The 15216-nt window shown below is 45.0% G+C and overlaps 1 protein-coding gene across 5 annotated transcripts in view; it reads left to right on the top strand.

Moving 5' to 3' along the window:
- SPDL1 (spindle apparatus coiled-coil protein 1) overlaps window positions 1-15216 on the top strand; it is a 1183111-nt gene that overhangs the window by 740687 nt on the left and 427208 nt on the right. For all 5 annotated transcript variants that reach the window (XM_075344564.1, XM_075344563.1, XM_075344562.1 and 2 more), the window contains exon 10: window positions 2186-2373. In XM_075344564.1, coding sequence (XP_075200679.1) covers window positions 2186-2373 — 188 coding nt within the window. The remainder of the gene's footprint in view (window positions 1-2185; window positions 2374-15216) is intronic.

Here is a 15216-nt window from a genome sequence, read left to right as displayed (position 1 = left end):
GTAAGCTGTAACCAAGGTAAATATCAGGTAACCAAGCGAAGGGCTTTGCTTAGTTACCTGATATCTACCTTGGTTACTAGCGTCCGCCGCTGCCAGTGCCGGCTCCCTGCACACGTAGCCGGAGTAAACATCAGGTAAATGAGCAAAGCGGTTTGCTTATTAACCCGATGTGTACTCTGGCTAGGAGTGCAGGGAGCCAGCGCTAAGCGGTGTGCGCTGGTAACCAAGGTAAATATCGGGTAACCAAGCGAAGTGCTTTGCTTGGTTACCTGATATTTACCTTAGTTACCAAGCGCAGCAGCATCGCTTCCACGCATCGCTGCTGGCTGGGGCTGGTCGCTGGTGAGATCTGACTGATTGACAGCTCACCAGCGACCATGTAGCGATGCACCAATGATCCTGACCAGGTCAGATCACTAGTGGTATTGCTGGAGCGTCGCTAAGGTGTGACGGTACCCTTACTCTTAGCTTATCTGCTTCGAACAAATAAAAAATTGCCAAGAAACCCTAATAATAATGCAGAGATAAAAGCTTGGCGAACTCTGCTAAACTGTTTAATAGCACAAAAGGTCTCGATGACTAGTTTAAAAAACATCTCGATAGATACTTTGGAACTGATGATACCAAGAATTAAATTATTAAATTGGAAAAGAGTGGTATACTTTCCCTTGACGATATTGTAAGTAATAAAGATATTATTCCTTTTGACATATTACTTATAAAATACAATCTACCAATATCAGAGAAATATAAATGGACTCGTTTATGGGAGTTTCTGCAAGAAACACATATGCTATCATAAAAATTACCCACCTTCATCATAGACTTACTAAACAACCCATTAAACATAGGCTTATGGAATACCAGTAACATATATTCAATTTTTAATGATGACTATACGTTTAAGAAATTGAAATATATGGAATTGTGGGAAAAACAATTGAATACGACATTTCAATCTAACAAATGGAAATCTGCGTTAACCTATACATACTCGAATTCTACCTGTATATCCATAAAAGAATCTTATTATAAGATTCTGGTTGAGTGATACTATACCTCACAAAAACTACATAGATTCTCTTCTCATTATTCTGATTTATGTTGGAGAGAAGGTGGAGAGAGAGATACTACCAGTCATATTTTTTGGAGTTGTCCAAAACTGAAAGAATTGTGGAGAGATACAGAAATTGTCCTCCATAATGTAACCTCGTCTGAAATTAGTCTCTCTGCGGAATTAGTTCTGCTATCAATTGGGATTGATGAATTTAACTTAAATTATAGACATATAACCTGTCATATCATACAAGTGAATAAAAATCTCCTCGCTGCCAACTGGAGAAATACTAATGTTCCATCTATACATGAAGTAATAGAAAGAATTTCCTCTCACAATCTTTACGAATTTAAGTTTGCTTTGAAAGATAGATTATATGATAAGTACTCAGTGAGATGGAACCTTTGGTCAAAGAAGTTCAATCCCAATCTTATTATATTAAATCCTTGAGTTAGTGGAGCTACTAGCTGTAAAAATGATTTAATTCTATTCTCCGTTTTTTTTATTCTAATAGTTACGTTTAGCAATTTATGTGTTAAGAGATTCAGTTTAAATTTTCAGCCAAAACTGTACTACAACTCTAGTTTACCTTTTTCTTTAATCCTATAGCCTTTCCCTCTTCCCCCCCTCTTTTTTTTGTTTTCCCCCTTTCCCCTGCCCCACTTTTTCTATTTCAAAAGTTTAATGTTAATTTAACTTTAGATTGTAATTTGACGAATTGTTGTTAAATTTTACTGTGTGAACAATTTGTTTTGTTTGAACCAAATTTTAAAATAAAAAATATGTAAACAAAAGTTTGTGCAACAAAATATTAAGTTAAGGATACCATCATTTCTGTCCAGGCCGATTTCATGAGTTTTATTTTTTTTTTTTAAATTCTGTGGACGCATGGTTGAAAAGCAATGTCTGACTTTCATTTGGTCATATTCATAGGCTTTTTTTTATTTATTATTACTTTTGTCAGATTCAAGTTATTTTTGTCATGATTGTGGGTTTTTCTTTCATTAAACGAGGGGTACTAACAATTTTGACCACGTGTGTAATTGTTTTGGGAAGTTTGCTTGCTTAGTTGAATTTTTGTGTATTTCTTCAGTTTAGTTTTTTTTATTTTAACTCATTTCTATACAGTAAAGAGATGGAAAAGCTAAAGGATGAATTATCTCTACAAAGAATGAAAGCTTTAGCAGAAAGCCGTCGAGTCTTGGAGCTGGAACGGAAGCTTTTTAACACTGATGGGCATCTTAAACTCTCCCAGAGTGAAAATATGAAACTTCGTATCAGCTTGGATGAACTTAGGATGAAATATGAGCCTGATGGTACAAATAAAATTATATATTATTTTAGATTTAAGCAAGTAAAAAAAATGCACAAGGGAGTTTATGGAAAACATCAATTTTTTTCTGGAATATAGTGAAAATAAATAATACTTATGGTTTTTCCATGCTTGGTTATAGTGTCTGAAAATCTTACTTTTTCTTTATGGGAATCTCTCAAAATCTCTCCTCACTTCATTGCTTTGTTTTACTTGTAAAATTTGCATTGTGACAATATGACACAATTACATGGTATGTTTTTTGGATTACAATGCATACTATTACTTTTTAGAATCAAACCTAGTTTGTGTTTCTCCTCAATAATTAGGAGAATCATGCTTGATTTGTTTTAAAATTTGAGTGGTGAAATAGAAATTAAGATATGGCAATACTAGGCTTTGAACACGTTAACCTCTTCTTGTGACAGGCGGTTTTAGTTTTCCAAACAGCTCTCCTGTTTTTTCAAATCTTATTTCATTTTGGGATATATATTGGAATATTTATTGCTTTTGTCATCCTTTTATAATAGGCAATGATCTCTTCCTTTTGAACCATTCTTTTGACAACCTAAGAATACTAGTTTAGTGGAGGCCATTGCCCATGAAAAAAGCCTAAGAATACTAGTTTATTGGAGGCCATTGCCCATGAAAAAAGCTAAGATTACTACGAAATGCTGCCAGAAGCTGTTGTTTGGGCACACATCACGTGTGCAGCAAGTTATAACAGCCAAAAATGCTCTTCTTAAACAGAATCTGTCAACGTGTTTTTACCACATAATCTGAAAGCAGCATGATGTAGGGGCAAGGGCTCAGATTCCAGCAGTTTGTCTATTAGTGGGTGGCTTTTGTCGTGGAAACCTCTTTCCTGGGAGAGCTAATTTGGGGTCAGATACAAGGTATCTCCGGATCTGCCAGTATTGGTCCAATTAATAGCAATGCATCGGAGACAAGAACACACAGCTAATATCCTTCAATGTACCAGGCTGAATCAAAGATACCCAAGCAATAGTTTTTTACAACAAAAGAAAAGGTGGATGGCTTAGTACATTACTTAAAAAAAAGTTTATGTAAGTTGGGAATAACAAAATATTAAATTAAGGATCCTGCTGAATTCCTTCAAACTAGTTCTGTCTAGTTTTATATACCTTCATTAACCATTACAAACGTTAAACAAAAGCTTTAAAGGGAATCTGTGAGCAAGTTTTTGCTACGTCATATGAGAGCAGCATTACGTAGGCAAAGAGATCCTGAATCCAACGAAGTATTACTTAGATTACTGGCTGCAGTTGTTCTGACACATTTAAAGATTTTAGATTTAGCAGACCTTAAGAAGCTGCCCCCGTCTAAACTGGGCTTTCAATGTACATTTCCATAGAGAGAAGTTGCTAATCACAGAAGGAGGCGGAGTCTGACTTGAGCTTAAGTGCTTTTGCATCCACTAATGATAAAGCTACCGAAGCTTAAAGGGGGTGGTTCACTACTTTACAGTAATGACCACATCCCTGTAAAACTGATAGGGGAGGTTTTTAAAAATACCTTGAACAGGCAATTCTGCCTGTGAGCTGCACTATCACTCATCACAGCCCAGCGTCAAAGCCCAGCATCTTGCCTGCGCTCTGCTTCACTGCAGAGCACTGCAGGCAGGGAGATGCTGGGCTTTGAGGAGCTGTGAAACACTGCCCGCAACCCAGTCGCTCACGGAGACTAAAGCCAGCCGCAGTGATGTCACCTCAACTGGAAGTTGAGGTGACATCACTGTATCCCAGAGGTCACGGCGTTGAGGCGGGTCACTGCATGGGGATGAGCAGACCGCAATAGCACAGTTCACAGGCAGAATTAAAAAGAGGTGGCCTCTACTGCAGAGTAGTGAACCACCTCTTTAAACTAGCATTACAGGTAAACAAAAACACACTTTCTGATAGGTGCCTGTATGGATGCATGGCTATAATCTGTATGTTAACCCATACAGCAGTCTGTCTTCAGATTACATGGCAAAAAACCTGCTGACAGATTCCATTTAGGCCCCCTTCACATATCTGTATCTCCAGTAAATGTAACGTCCATTTTTACACGTACTGGACACACAGGCACATATTGACCCATTAAAATCAATGGGTCTGCACACACTTGCGTGTTTCCACATGGACTGTGTGTCCATATGCTCCACACGTAGACATGTCCATTTTTCTCCGGCAGCACGGGTGTCACACGGATCGCACGGATGTGCTCCGTGTGACATCAGTGTGACACGAACCGGAGAAAACCAAGTTTCTGTGAAATAAAATGAATTTCTACACCCACCTTCTCAGCACTGCTGACTCTGCGGCTGATGTCACTTGCTTCCGACCCCCGCTCATTATGCTTATTGCATATTCACTGCACCGAGGATCGAAGCAGCAGCAGCGTCGGAGACATCAGCACCATGGACAGTTAAGTTTAGAAATTCATGCTGTCCGTGTGCTATGCAGATGTCACATGGATAAAACACTAAAAGCACACGCTGAACACACACACCGTGCAAAACGTTCGTGATTTTCACGGACGTGTAAAGAGGCCTTAAACAGAGACAAAAGCAAGTGTTATTGCTTTGATGAATAACACTTAAAGCAAATACAAAAACAGAGAATTATAAAAAATATTTAGATATATAAATTGCTTAAATAAGAAAGCAACACAACTTATAAAATATTAACAATTCCTCCCTCATTATTATTTACTGACAATTTATCCATGAGACTAGTCCTGTTCACTGATGGATATTTTGTTTGTAAATTATTTCATAGGTATATATTTACTAGAGGAGAATTATTATATTTTGCAGGTGTGTTAAATAATGACATGGGATGTTTTATCCTATGTGTCTCTTTGCATTATGTCCTAACAATTGTTTCAGTTCTAGCAGCTACATACCCTAATAATACCAACATTCCCATGTATTGGATAACTTTTAGAATGCATGTCCGCCACCCACCCTCTACCTTTGAACCAATTGGCGAGGGTGGTTGTCTAAAGCTCGTCTACATATGAAATGCTTGCGGAAAGCGTTAACCATATTTTTCGGACCATAAGACGTACCCTGGTTTTAGAGGAGGAAAATAGGAAAATAAAATTTTAACTTAAAAATGTGGTCATGACACACTTATGGGGCGAGGATCTTCTGCTGACACTATTATGGGGGTAATGTCCCCAAATTCTCTACTAATGTACCGCATTCTGGTAACGATCCTCCTGCCTTGTATATGATCCTGCTTATATACCCCCATCCTGCTCATATACCCCCATCCATCCTGCTCATATACCCCCATCCTGCTATTTCCCCCCCATCCTGCTCATATACCCCCATCCATCCTGCTCATATACCCGCATCCTGCTCATATACCCCATCCATCTTGCTCATATACCCCCATCCTGCTCATATACCCCATCCATCTTGCTCATATACCCCCATCCTGCTCATATACCCCCATCCATCCTGCTCATATACCCCCAACCTGCTCATATACCCCCATCCATCCTGCTCTCATACCCCCATCCTGCTATATACCCCCCATCCTGCTCATATACCCCATCCATCCTGCTCATATACCCCATCCATCCTGCTCATATACCCCCATCCATCCTGCTCATATACCCCCATCCGTCCTGCTCATATACCCCCATCCATCCTGCTCATATACCCCCATCCATCCTGCTCATATACCCCATCCATCCTGCTCATGTACCCCCATCCATCCTGCTCATATACCCCCATCCATCCTGCTCATATACCCCCATCCATCCTGCTCATATACCCCCATCCATCCTGCTCATATGCCCCCATCCGGCTATATACCCCCATCCATCCTGCTCATATACCCCCCATCCTGCTCATATACCTCATCCTGCTCATATACCCCCATCTTGCTCATAAAATACCCCCATCCTGGTATACGGCCTGTATCCTATGGCACAGAAAAAAAAATAAACATTTATACTCACCTTTCCTCACTCCCTGCAGCACTGATCATCTTCCTCTCTCTCAGCTGCAGCGCTGCTGAGTGGAGCCGTCACCGTTGTCTGCAGCATCGTGATGTCTTCCTGTCTGTGCCAGTCAGCTGATCTGTGTGGACACTAGCGGCGCGCACAGCGATGAGGTCATCGCTGTGCTCACCGCTCTCTACACAGATCAGCTGTCCAGCACAGACAGGAAGACATCGCGATGCTGCAGGGGGACGGCTCCACACACGGTGACTGAGTACACTGATTCACTGCACCCCGCGCTGATAATGATGCACGGAGGGCAGTGAATACAGCCGCACATGATCACTCCAGGCTGTAGTTGCCAGGGGTGATCATGCGGGCCGGCTGTTAATTATGCGCGCACCCCCCGCCCATCACCCCGCCCACCTGTCAGCGCCGGCTTCACCGCTGAGAGATGGGCGGGAGGATGGGCGTGCATATGTAATGAGAGGGCCCACGTGGTCACGGCAGGCTGCTACTGCCTGCTCATGCCCCCAATGACCTTCTCCACCACAGCACCCTCATTCCCTGCACCACATTCAGACCATAAGAGGCACCCCCCACTTTCCCCCAACATTTGGGGGAAAAAAGTGCGTCTTATGGTCTGAAAAATACGGTATATTTAGGTCACCGTGAGGACATATGAAGGTGTAATGCATGCTAAGGTGCCGGTCCCTTCCTCACCTGGCAGAATTTATTCATATGCTTGGAGACCACATGCTAGATATAAATCATTAGCAGAATGTGGGGTATGATGTCAGTGGGTCTCCCAAGACACCGTATGCAAGTCAAGTCTTTGCACTGGAGGTTTGGCACACCAAGTTTGGTTATTTTGGAAACCGATCTCATTCCATCGGCATGTCTTAAGGCCGCTTTACACACAACGACATCGCTAACGAGATGTTGTTGGGGTCACGGAATTCGTGTTGCACATCCAGCCTCGTTAGCGATGTCATGGCGTGTGAAACGCAGGAACGACCGTTAACGATCTATATTACATACCTTATTGTTGATTTTTTGATGCGTCGTTCTATTCCCGATTATCGTTGCTGCAGGATGCAGGTTGTTCGTCGTTCCTGCGGCAGCACACATCGCTATGTGTGACACCGCAGGAACGAGGAACATCACCACACCTTCGGCCGCCTGCAATGAGGAAGGAAGGAGGTGGGCGGGATGTTCGGCCCGCTCATCTCCACCCCTCCTCTTCTATTGGGCGGCCGCTTAGTGATGTCACCATGACGCCGAACGAACTGCCCCCTTAGAAAGGAGGCGGTTTGCAGGTCACAGCGACGTCGCTAGGCAGGTAAGTATGTGTGACTGTTCCTAGTGATGTTGTGCGCCACGGGCAGCGATTTGCCCATGACTGTTACGTCCCCACCGGAGTCCACTCCTGCGACTTCTGCTCTGATCGCCAGACGACGCCATGTTCCCACCATGGATAGTGCTGGTGATGGGAAAGGAGTCGGTGCCCATGGCTATGCAGAGCACAGGCTCCGCTCATCCACTAGGCTGGGTTTCCCTGGAACCTGCAGTACCACTGGCTGACTGTAGGTGGCGTGTGTCTTCCAGCTAAAGTTGCCAACATTCACCTGCAGCCAATGGGAAGACACTACACCCTTCTTATTCCCCCTCCTGTCACATGACCACTGCCAGAGATAGTTCTCTACTCCTGGCTCATGTGCTGTTTGTATTTTGATTCCTGTGCGCTGACCTTTGCTTGTTGTTTGACTACCCTCCTGCCTGTCGTTTTTGTACCTTGCTGCCAGTTACGGATTTGACCTCTGCTTTGTCTCCTCACTACGCCCTTTCCTGCCGATTCTATTCCTGTTTAGCATCTCCTGGTTTTTGACCCTGCCTGACGACCACGGACTACAGCCTACCACAGGTAGTGATCTCTGGGGCTCTGTGTAATTCCAAATCCCTGTATAGGGGTTAAAGGGTTGCAGAGTTCTTGGGGTCCTGCTTTGTGAGCGGCTTTTCTCTAGACTCCCCTTACAGCCAGTCTAAGTCTGTGGCTCCAATCAGGCATTACATTATCTCTGGCCCACTAACACATAAAAAAAAAGATGGATCCTCTCCAAACTGTGATGGACCAGGTGCTGACCCTGTCTGGCTTGGTTCAAGGACTTGCACAGCAAGTGCAAGAGCTCCAATCTGCCCAGGTTCAAGCTGCTGCAGCACCTCCTTCATCATGTCCAGAGTCCCGTCGACGTCAAGAGAGCAGATCACGTTGGGGAGACCATCATAGAGAGCCTGGATCTCAGAGACAATCACTTCCAGAGTAGCAACCACACCTGAGTGAGCCCCAGGATACTCACTCAGGCGCCCAAGTACTTCCTGCAGACCCTATAAAGTTAATGTTACCTATCTCATTGTCTCACCAGGGAAAAGCTGTGTGGCTGCACGCCTTTATTGATTGTGGCTCTGCAGCTAATTTCATAAACTCTGATGTAGCAAAGAGCTGGGTTTGCCTTTGCTGAGACTGAACTCTCCCACTAAAATGCTATTGATAATACCCCTCTCACTCAGGGTGTGGTTAACCTTGTAACTCCAGAGATCTCCTTGGTTGTTGGGGCTCTGCATGGAGAATCAGTGTCATTTTTTGTTCTTGAGAACCTGACCGCAGCTGTGGTATTGGGCATGCCATGGCTGCGCAAACATAACCCGGTCATAGACTGGCACCAGGGTGAGATTGTGCGCTGGAGCCCTGAGTGTCAGGAGACGTGTATGTCTTTATCTATTAACCTGACTAGAGCTGAACCTGTCCTCATACCTCATGCATTCAGGGAATTTGCTGATGTGTTTTCTGTTTCTGACTCTGAAAAATTACTTCCACACAGAGATTATGACTGCCTCATAGATTTGGTCCCCAATTCCCGACTTCCCAAGGGTAGGATTTATAATCCTTCTGGTCCAGAACATCAGGCCATGAAAGATTATATAGCAGACAGTCTGCAGAAAGGGTTTATCAGACCATCCAGGTCACCAGTCGGCGCTGGATTCTTTTTGTGGAGTAAAAAGATGGTGGCCTCAGACCTTGTATTGACTACTGTGAACTTAATGCTATTACTGTAAAGAATTAGTACCCTCTGCCACTAATCCCCGATCTCTTTAACCAGCTCACAGGAGCCCGGTGCTTCACGAAGCTGGATCTCAGGGGTGCATATAACCTAATCCGCATCAGAGAAGGCGATGAGTGGAAAACTGCATTTAACACTCCAGAGGGACACTATGAGTACTTGGTAATGCCTTTTGGGTTAAGTAATGCGTCAGCTGTCTTTCAGAACTTTGTTAATGACATTTTCAGAGATATCTGTGGTCAATATGGTTGGTCTATCTGGATGACATCCTGATTTATTCTTCTGATGCTAAGTCACATGTCAAACATGTCCGCACTGTACTCCAGAGACTCAAGGAGAACTCCCTATTTGCGAAGTATGAAAAATGTGTTTTTTTTTGTTGATGAGGTTAATTTCCTGGGTTATATATTGTCTGCAGAAGGCTTCCACATGGATCTCTCTAAGTTACAGCCGATTAAGGAGTGGGTGCAACCCAAGTCCCTGAAAGCTTTGCAGCGTTTCCTTGGGTTTGCAAATTATTATCGCAAATTTATTAGGGATTTTTCCACGATTGTCAAACCCCTCACTGATTTGACTAAAAAGGGGGCTGATGTGGTAAATTGGAAGCCAGAGGCGATCCATGCCTTCTCTACATTAAAAGCATGTTTTTCCTCAGACCCGATTCTGGTTCAGCCTGACCTTGTGCGTCCATTTATTGTAGAAGTCGATGCATCTGAAGTTGGAGTGGTGCGGTGCTATCACAAGGTACTCTGTCTCTCTCTCAACTCCGTCCTTGTGCCTTCTTTTCCCGCAAATTTTCTCCCACCGAAACAAACTATGATATTGGTAATCGTGAGCTGTTGGCCATTAAATGGGCCTTCGAGGAATGGCGCCACTTCCTCGAGGTTGCCAAACATATGGTCTGTGATGACTGTGACCTTAGGAACCTCACTTATCTGGAATCTGCTAAGAGACTCAATCCTAGTCAAGCTAGGTGGGCATTGTTCTTCTCCAGATTTGATTTCGTGGTGACGTTTCGGCCCAGTACCAAGAACACAAGAGCTGATGCACTTCCCCGTAGCTTCTGTCCCTCTCAGTCAGAAAACATCGAACCAGTCCCTATTTTAGGTAAGGGCATTGTTGTATCATAGGTATCCATAGATTTGATAGAACAAATCCGTGATGCCCAAGACCGGGCCACTGAAACCATTCCTGACCGTAAACTGTTTGTTGCTCCCCCACTTCGTGTATGGGTACTTCAGGAGTCCAATAATTCAGTCCTTGCAGGTCACCCTGGTATAAGCAATACCCTCCGACTTGTAACTAGGAGCTTTTGGTGGCCAACCATAGCAAAGGACTGTAAGGAATACGTACTGGCCTGTGAAACTTGTGCTCGAGCCAAGACACCCCGTACCCGTCCCACTGGATTTCTCCAGTCCCTACCTATTCCAGAAAGTCCTTAGACCCACCTCTCCATGGACTTCATCACTGACCTTCCACCCTCAGAAGGGGAAGACTTGTATCAGGGTAGTAGTAGATAGATTCAGTAAACAGTGTAATTTTGTTCCATTGTCCGGTTTACCTAATTCTGAAATGCTTAGCAGGTTGTTCATTAGGTATATTGTGCGGTTACACGCGGTTCCTGAAAATATTGTTTCTGACAGAGGAACGCAATTCGTCTCGAAATTCTGGAGGGCTTTTTGTAAAAAGATTAATATAGAGTTATCTTTTTCTTCTGCCTACCACCCAGAGACCAATGGTCAGACTGAACGTTCTAATCAAATCTTAGAACAATATCTCCGGTGTTATGAGTCTGATCATCAGTCTGACTGGGTGGAATATCTACCACTAGCTGAGTTTGCCATTACTAACCAGTATCAGGAGTGGAGTTGAGCGCGGTTCGTGGTTCTCCAGTTTGCGGTTCGAGTGATTTTGGGGGCTTTTCTAGATCGAACTAGAACTCGAGCTTTTTGCTAAAGCTCGATAGTTCTAGTTACGTTCAAGAACGGTTCTAGCAGCAAAAAGCCAAGCTAATTACTAGCTGACTTTCCGCTGTAATAGTGTAAGTCACTCTGTGACTCACACTATTATGAAATTTCAGCGTATAGTGTGCGGGAACAGCGCATTCAGATCACTGCTGCTGGGATAATGGCGATCGCCATTTTTTTTTTTTCCTTGTCTTCCTTCCCTAAGCGCGCGCGTGTAGTGGGGCGGGCCAGCATGTCAGCCAATCCCAGACACACACACACACACACACACACACACACACACAGCTAAGTAGACTTTTAGCCAGAGAAGCAACGTCATGTGTGATAGGATGTCCATGAAACATGTCCCTGCATTATAAAAATGGGTATCTGCCCGTCCGGACGCCATTATGTCTTCTGTGTCTGGGTGTCAGTCACCGCTGGCGTAGCTCCTGTCTCCAATACTGCTGTGTACGCTCTACACACAGCGCTATACAGAATAGGGATAGAAGTTTCTATTAGCCCTTGTAAGGGCTAATAACAGCAGGCTCAGAGCCATAGGTGACAGTCAGGTCCGTGGAAACAGATTTTAACAGCTACAGAAGTCTGTGTAGCTAAGCTCAGGGACTTCCTCACTGCATTTCCCCATTAGGAGGGATAGAAAGTGAGGCTTCCTTTCCTGTACACTGACCCACAACCCTGCCACTGTACCCTCCTGCCCTTTGCACACTCAAGCTCATTGTTACTAAGCTATTATACTAGCAAACACTGAGTAAACTTAGCGGCATCCTAAAAGTGGCTGTTGGACTTCCATTAGTGTCCCACTAGTGCAAATCTATTTGCAGCACCTCTTCATTGCACACTCAAGCTCATTGTTACTAAGCCATTATACTAGCAAACTATGCTGCCAGTTTAAGGTCCGTAGTTGCATTGACAGGGATTGTTATTGTTGTTTATTCTGCTGTTAATAAAGATAGATCACCGCTGCAATCTACACCACCTCTCAATTTTTACTACCACATTTTAAGTGCACAATCTTGTCGCAATCAAAATGAGTGGCAAAATGACAGATGCTGGTGGAAAGGGGAAGAGGCGTGTTGGAAAAGGAAAAAAAGGGTTTGTCTATGGGGAAGGTGGCAAAGCTCCATTAACATCTGCTGAAGATAGACCATCATAGTAGTAAGATGTCTACTACTTACCGTGGACAATCCGATGTGCTTCCTTTTTTACGGACACGAACAACTGGAACAAAGGTAGATGATAGCCAAAAAAAGAAAATGCTTGAATGGATCTCAAGTGGTCCAACAAGTGCCCTCTCCGCCACCTCAACTACCGCATCCAAAAAACACCAGTCCTCTGAGTTGTCATCCCAATCACACTTGCTTTCTCCCAGCTCTGAAGTCTCCATCCGCCCTGCACAGTATGGTGGAACTGAGATGGCTGAGTCTGCAGAACTGTTCAGTCACACTATAGCCTGGGAATCAGAGGTCTGCTCCCAAGCTACAGTGAGTACAGACCAGGAAATGGTCTGCAGTGATGCCCAGAACCTTTGTGACTCTGATTCAGGCCGTGATGAACAAGTTTCTGAGCATAATGTTGACCCTTATTCACAAACTGTAACACCTGTTGTTATAATCAATGAGGAACATACTGATGACGATGAGACGCAGATACCAGATTGGGATGACAACTTAAATATTCGGTCAAGGCAAGAAGAGGCTCGGTCTGAGGGTGAGGGGAGTGCAAACACAACAATTTATGAGGAAGTTCTAGATCCCACCTACTGTCAACCCACAGTCAGGCACTCGAGGAGGTCAACAGAGGCGGTGGAGGAGGATGCAACTGACGACGAAGTTACCTTGCGCCTTCCTGGACAGAGTCGGAGTACTGGTAGTACGTCTACAACTGCATCCTCAGCCACCACTGTGCCTCTGAGCACTAGTCGGGGTGGATCAGCAGGTCACATGCCCTCTAAGCCTTGTTTAGCCTGGTCCTTTTTTGACATAGCAAAAGCTCGCCCAAATTATGTGATCTGTAAAATTTGTCGTGATTCTGTTAGTAGAGGGTAAAACCTCAGCAGTTTGACAACTTCTTCCATGAATCGTCACATGAATAAATATCAAATGTCCCAGTGAGAAGCTCACCGTGCTGCAATGCGGCCTAGAGGAGCGAACCATCCACCGCCTGCCCCTTCCAGTGCATCCGCACGCTCTTCATCTTCTAGGACTGTGGGGACAGCTGTCACACCTGGTTTTCCACGCACAACTTCCACCACTGTAACTGCAACAGGCAGTTTGCTTGGTAGATTGTCAGTTGGTTTGGAAGGGAAAACAAGTGCGTGTGTACAGCTCTCTCACACATCGATAGCACCAACGTTGGATGACGGCAACATCATGTCTACGCCTGCACTTTCCTCACAAACCTGCATTTTTCCAGGGACACCCTACTCAACACCGTCTACACACAGCAGCCAGATCTCTGTCCCTCAGATGTGGACAAATAAAAGGCCATTTCCTGCGACCCATGACAAAGCTAAGAGGTTGACTTTATCCCTCTGTAAGCTCTTGGCTACCGAAATGCTGCCTTTCCGCCTGGTGGACACACAGGATTTTAGAGACCTTATGTCTGTCGCTGTGCCCCAGTACCAGATGCCCAGTCGCCACTACTTCTCTAAGAAAGGTGTGCCTGCGCTACACCAGCATGTCGCACACAACATCACCGCTTCCTTGAGAAACTCTGTGTGTGAACGGGTGCATTTCACCACCGATACTTGGACCAGTAAGCATGGACAGGGACGTTACATGTCGCTGACTGGGCACTGGGTAACTATGGTGATAGATGGTGAAGGGTCTGCTGCACAAGTCTTGCCGTCCCCACGACTTGTGTGTCAATCCTCTGTCTGTCCAAGTTCCGCCACTGCTTCTGCCTCCTCCACCTTGTCTGGGCCCTCCACCTCCACCCCAAGCCTGCCTGGTCAGGCCACCAGCGTTCTAACTGCGCAGAAGGAATCACGCACCCCTCATTACTATGCTGGCAGCAGAGCGCAACGGCATCAGGCGGTCTTTAGCTTGAAATGTCTTGGAAATAGGAGTCACACAGTGGCTGAGTTGTGGGCAGCTCTGGAGACTGAGTTTAATAAATGGTTGTCTCCACTCAACCTGCAGCCTGGTAAGGCCGTGTGCGACAATGCTGGAAACCTGGGTGCGGCCCTTCGCCTGGGCAAGGTGACACACGTGCCTTGTATGGCTCGCGTGTTGAACCTTGTTGTCCAGCAGTTTTTAACACACTATCCCGGCCTAGATGGCCTTCTGAACAGGGCAAGAAAACTGTCTGCTCACTTCCGCCGTTCAACCGCCGCAGCTGAGCGACTTGCATCACTCCAGAAGTCTTTCGGCCTGCCGGTTCATCGGCTGAAATGCTATGTGCCGACTCGCTGGAATTCGACTCTCCACATGTTACAGCGACTGTGGCAGCACCGTCGAGCTCTGGTGCAATACGTCATGACGTATAGCCTGGGCCAACGAGATGCAGAGGTGGGGAAGATCACCCTGATGGAGTGGTCTGAGATCAAGGACCTATGCACCCTTCTGCACAGTTTCGACATGGCGACGAATATGTTTAGCACTGACAATGCCATTATCATCATGACAATTCCAGTCATTTACATGCTGGAGCACACGCTAAACACTATTCGGAGTCAGGTGGTGGAACAAGAGGAAGGGGAGGAACTACAGGAGGATTCATATGCGCAAGACACAACAACATCACCAAGGTCCAGACGTTCATCATCACCAACGCGGCAGGCATGGGACCATGGGGGAC

Source organism: Anomaloglossus baeobatrachus, chromosome 4 (genome assembly GCF_048569485.1).
Source record: "Anomaloglossus baeobatrachus isolate aAnoBae1 chromosome 4, aAnoBae1.hap1, whole genome shotgun sequence".
Lineage (NCBI taxonomy): Eukaryota > Metazoa > Chordata > Amphibia > Anura > Aromobatidae > Anomaloglossus > Anomaloglossus baeobatrachus.
The sequence above is the reverse complement of the archived record's forward strand: the minus strand, read 5'-3'. Positions and strand labels throughout refer to the sequence as shown.